At 37.8% G+C, this 4,283-nt stretch overlaps 1 protein-coding gene across 1 annotated transcript; it reads left to right on the top strand.

The window, feature by feature from the left end:
• The first annotated feature begins 243 nt into the window (after positions 1–243).
• On the top strand, positions 244–4,041 carry LOC121992572 (putative disease resistance protein RGA4). Its single transcript, XM_042547040.1, has 3 exons — positions 244–682; positions 871–3,591; positions 3,706–4,041. The coding sequence occupies exons 1-3, from the start codon at positions 353–355 to the stop codon at positions 3,793–3,795; spliced, it is 3,141 nt and encodes a 1,046-aa protein (XP_042402974.1). The 5' UTR covers positions 244–352; the 3' UTR covers positions 3,796–4,041.
• Positions 4,042–4,283: the final 242 nt, after the last annotated feature.

The raw sequence follows: 4,283 nt of genomic DNA, 5'->3' as shown, positions 1-4,283 counted from the left end.
TAAAACAGAGGTGCGTAACGAACACGCATAGATGCCAATTAGTCCAAAGAGTGGTTGTGCATTCTACCTCATGGGAGACTTGATGCATTCACTTTGGCAGTTTATGTATTTTAAACATCCCTTAATTTACCATAAGTCCGCTCCACAGCAATATTTAAAAGCGGGTCGTTAAAGAAATCTAATCACGTTCCACTTTATATGAACCGACAAAGATATCACTCAAAACAATTATTTAGTGGAAGACTTGATGCATTGACTCGGTAGATCTCTGCATCCCTTAATTCATCACAAGGCCGCTCCTTCCTTGTCTGCCTACCTAAAATTAATTTCCAAGAAGAAACAGGGAAGAACAATGGCCGGAGGAAGAGATGTCCTGTTTTCCACCATCACCATGGTGCTAGACAAGATGCATAGCTTGGCTTCATCATCAACGTCATCTTCTTCTTCGTCGCCACACAATGCTATTGAACAAGAGATGAGTAAGCTGACAGAGACGATGAGGAGAATCCAAGCCAAACTTGATGACTCAGAGGAGGAGAATCATGCAAAAAGTCACTCAGAGAAGCTTTGGCTAAGCGAGCTCAAAGATGTTGCCTATGACGCCGAAGACGTAGTAGAAGAGTACGAGTACGAGACGTTGCGTTCCAAACAATTGCATGAGAACAGCAGTGGGACACATGAGGTACGCGATTCTGAAGTGATTAATTTTGTGAATTATACCTCAATTACTTTTTTGATTGTTCCGTTGTTTTCAGTTTAATTTTATAGGCGGTAAATTAGATGATAACAAGATCATGTGTATGAATCTTTGGGAATTCATACTGTGATCTATAATTATGATGTGTAGATTCATGATTATAAACCCAACAGGATGAACTAGCAAATAAAGCCGCAGAGATAAGGAAAAGGTTTGATGAGATCACCAAGGAGTGGAAACTCCTCAAGTTGCCTACGAATGCTGGAAAAAGAAAGAAAAGCCCCATGCTCTTAGATATGAACCGAGAAACAGGCTCTTTAGTGGTTGAATCAGATGTTCTTGGAAGAGCAGAGGAAAAGGATATGCTGGTTAAATGGCTGCTGTCAGAGGATGATACAACAGGAAATGGAGTTTCTGTAATTGCTGTAATTGGGATGGGGGGACTGGGTAAAACAACACTGGCTCAGCTTGTCTATAATGATCAAAGAGTGAAAAGCTATTTCGATTTAATAGGATGGGTCTGTGTATCTGAAACTTTTCATGTTGTTAGTTTGACAGAGAAGATCCTGCAATCATTTGCCAAAGTGAAAGTTCATGAAGAACTAGATGAGCTCCAACATGCTCTACGAGAAATACTGCAGGGGAAGAAGTTTTTACTAATATTAGATGATGTTTGGAATGAAGAATTCACTCTCTGGGAGGACTTAAGCAAGCCCTTACTATCAGCTCATGTGGGTAAAGTTATAGTGACCACTAGGAATCAATCAGTTGCTAGAATTATGGGGACGAGAAGTCCTCTCAACTTGAATTGCTTACCATTTGATGTATGCTGGCCATTGTTCAAGAGAGTCACTTTGGGAGGAGCAGATAAGAGCCTGCAACCACATCTTGAACACCTTGGTAGGAAGATAGTAGACAAGTGCAAAGGCTTACCTTTGGCTGTGAAGGTGCTTGGAGGCGCTCTCAGAAACAACGAAGATATAGATTCATGGGAGGACTTCTTGCAGAATGAGATGTGGGAATCAGAAGAAACAAATAAAGAAGTTTTACCAGCACTTAAAATATCATATGATTGCATGCCGATCCAACTTAAAAGATGCTTCCAATACCTGTCCTTATTTCCCAAAGACACAAGTTTAGATTCAGAAGAAATAGTCCGATTATGGATGTCACAAGGTCTTCTTCCTCTTGATGGAGATAAGAGAGCAGAGGACATAGGCAGAAGTTACATAAAAAGATTAGCTGAGAGGTCAATAATACATCTGGAATGGGATGACACCTTTTTGATGGGATGGAAATATTTTTCGATGCATGATCTTGTTCATGATCTTGCACAATATATAGCTCAGGATGAATATCTCTGTGTGATGGATAACAAATTTGACACAAAGAAATTACAAAAGTTTCGACACTTATCGTTTAATGTGGAATGCCATAAGTTGAACATAGAAGCTCTTCCAGAACTAAAACTTTTACGGACACTTTTTATGAGAGAACTAGACTGTTGGAAATATAGACTCCCTGATGATCTTTTTCAAAAATTGAAATACATACGAACACTTGTTTTAAACGCCTACGGCATCCAAGAGCTACCATATTCACTGGGCAATCTCAAACTACTTCGTTACCTTTCTATAAAAGTCAAGGTTGTAGAGAGTATTCCAGAGTCCATATGCAGCCTTTACAATTTACAAACTTTGGATCTGGCAGATACACACATTTCTAAAGTCCCAAGGCAGATTGGAAATTTGATAAACCTACGTCATCTTTTGCTTCCCAATGTAGGTGTCTTTTTTCCATCTGGAATTGGAAACATGACCAACTTGCAGACACTTAGACGCTTCAATGTCAGTTGTGAAAAAGAGCATTGCGACATAGGAGAATTGAATAGTTTGATGAAACTTGGAGGGCATATCTCCATTTCTGATATAGCATCCGTGAACATATTTTCAAACTCAAAACCCCCTCTGAAGACAAAAAAGTATATTGATTCTTTGAAGTTAGATTGGGATGTAGTTACTTTTGACCTTTTAGAAGATGAAAAGCAGGCAGAGTGGCAGCTCGAGTACCTCGAACCGCATGTCAATCTCGAGAACCTTGAAATAAACAACTATCCAGGAATCAAATTTGTTGGATGGGTGGGGGCTTCATCCTTCACTAAGTTGACCCGTTTGCATGTAGAATATTGTAAGAATTGCAATAAACTTCCACCGTTGGGTCAACTTCCTTCTCTGGAAGAGCTTGAGATGTCTAGGATGGGCGGCATTCGACACGTGGGAAGTGAATTTTGCTCCATGCTAATGGCATCTCCATCTTCTTCCCAAAACAAAATTGCATTTCCCTCTCTAAAAGACTTGATATTCAGAGATATGACAAATTGGGAAGAGTGGGATGGAGTGGAGATTGGTGATTTCCCCAGTCTCCATTCTTTTAAACTTTTTGGATGTCGTAGGCTGATCAAGTTTCCCCGATGGCCCTTTTTGTCTTCGGTGGAAGAAATGACATTGCATAGTGGTGGTGTACCTGATGTTTCAAATTTCCATTCACTGACAAAGTTAGCAATTATGTTCATGTCTAAGAAAAATAGTAAGTGGATGTCCAGGTGTTACTTTCCAACGCTCCAACACTTGACATTAGTATATAGCATTGTACAATCTGTTCATCTATCACAGAAAGTGCTACCTTCACTGAAGACTTTAGGGATTTTATATTCTGATCAATTGCGGGTTGTTACGGGGTTAAAAGATCTCACCTCCATGAATTCTTTAATTATAAAAGCATGCCGTAATCTTGAGTTCAAGGGGTTACCAGCCACCCTCGAACAAGTGAAGCTCGACGGGTGTCGTTTGTTCGAGCAAGGGTTCAAAGAACAACAGCATATGAGAAATGTCTTGGTATGAAAACAATACGCCCTCTCTTTTCAATATACAAATACTTTTGTGATAAATCATAAAGTTATTTATATGCATCATTGTCTTTTCTTTTGTGTGTGCTTTGTCTATATATAGATGATAGAGCCACACAATTCCGATGATGAAGAGGAAGAGAAAGAGGAGATGGATGTCGATGATGAAGAGGAAGAGGAAGAGGAAGAGTAGATGGATGGAGATGATGATGATAACAATGATGATAACATGGATTAATTAGATGATAAGGATGACAAAGAGCCGGATGACAATGGTAGCAACATAGAAGAAGGATGATTCTTAACATTGAGAAGAGATTTTTATCACGAGGATCCATTGTTTTTGGTCTCAATCAGATTATTTTAATAGCAATATATGTTTTAGATGAACATGTAATTATGTAAACAAATTATGATATAACTTATTACACAGTGAAGTCCTAATTTTTTATCTTAGTTTTCACATCAATTTTTGTTTACTTTTCTAAAAACTATAAAAATATATTTGTTGATTTAAAAATCCATAACCTGTGTGTATATATATGAACTAATTGTTGACAATATTTTAAAATGCCGTTTAACGAAATTTAAATTTGATTCTCTTTTATTCATTTTCCATTTAAATTATTTTCTTATTAAACATCATTCAAAATATTAAATAATTATAAATACAAATATGGA

The sequence above is a fragment of the Zingiber officinale genome, chromosome 6B, assembly GCF_018446385.1.
Source record: "Zingiber officinale cultivar Zhangliang chromosome 6B, Zo_v1.1, whole genome shotgun sequence".
In the NCBI taxonomy this organism is placed as follows: Eukaryota; Viridiplantae; Streptophyta; class Magnoliopsida; order Zingiberales; family Zingiberaceae; genus Zingiber; species Zingiber officinale.
Note: the sequence above shows the minus strand (reverse complement) of the source record. Positions and strands in the feature narration are given on the sequence as shown.

Coding starts and splice junctions, on each gene's coding strand:
- LOC121992572 (XM_042547040.1), top strand. CDS start 353: ATGGCCGGAGGAAGAGATGTCCTGTTTTCCACCATCACCATGGTGCTA. Junction 683..870: donor ACAGCAGTGGGACACATGAG/GTACGCGATTCT, acceptor TAAACCCAACAG/GATGAACTAGCAAATAAAGC. Junction 3,592..3,705: donor AGCATATGAGAAATGTCTTG/GTATGAAAACAA, acceptor GTCTATATATAG/ATGATAGAGCCACACAATTC.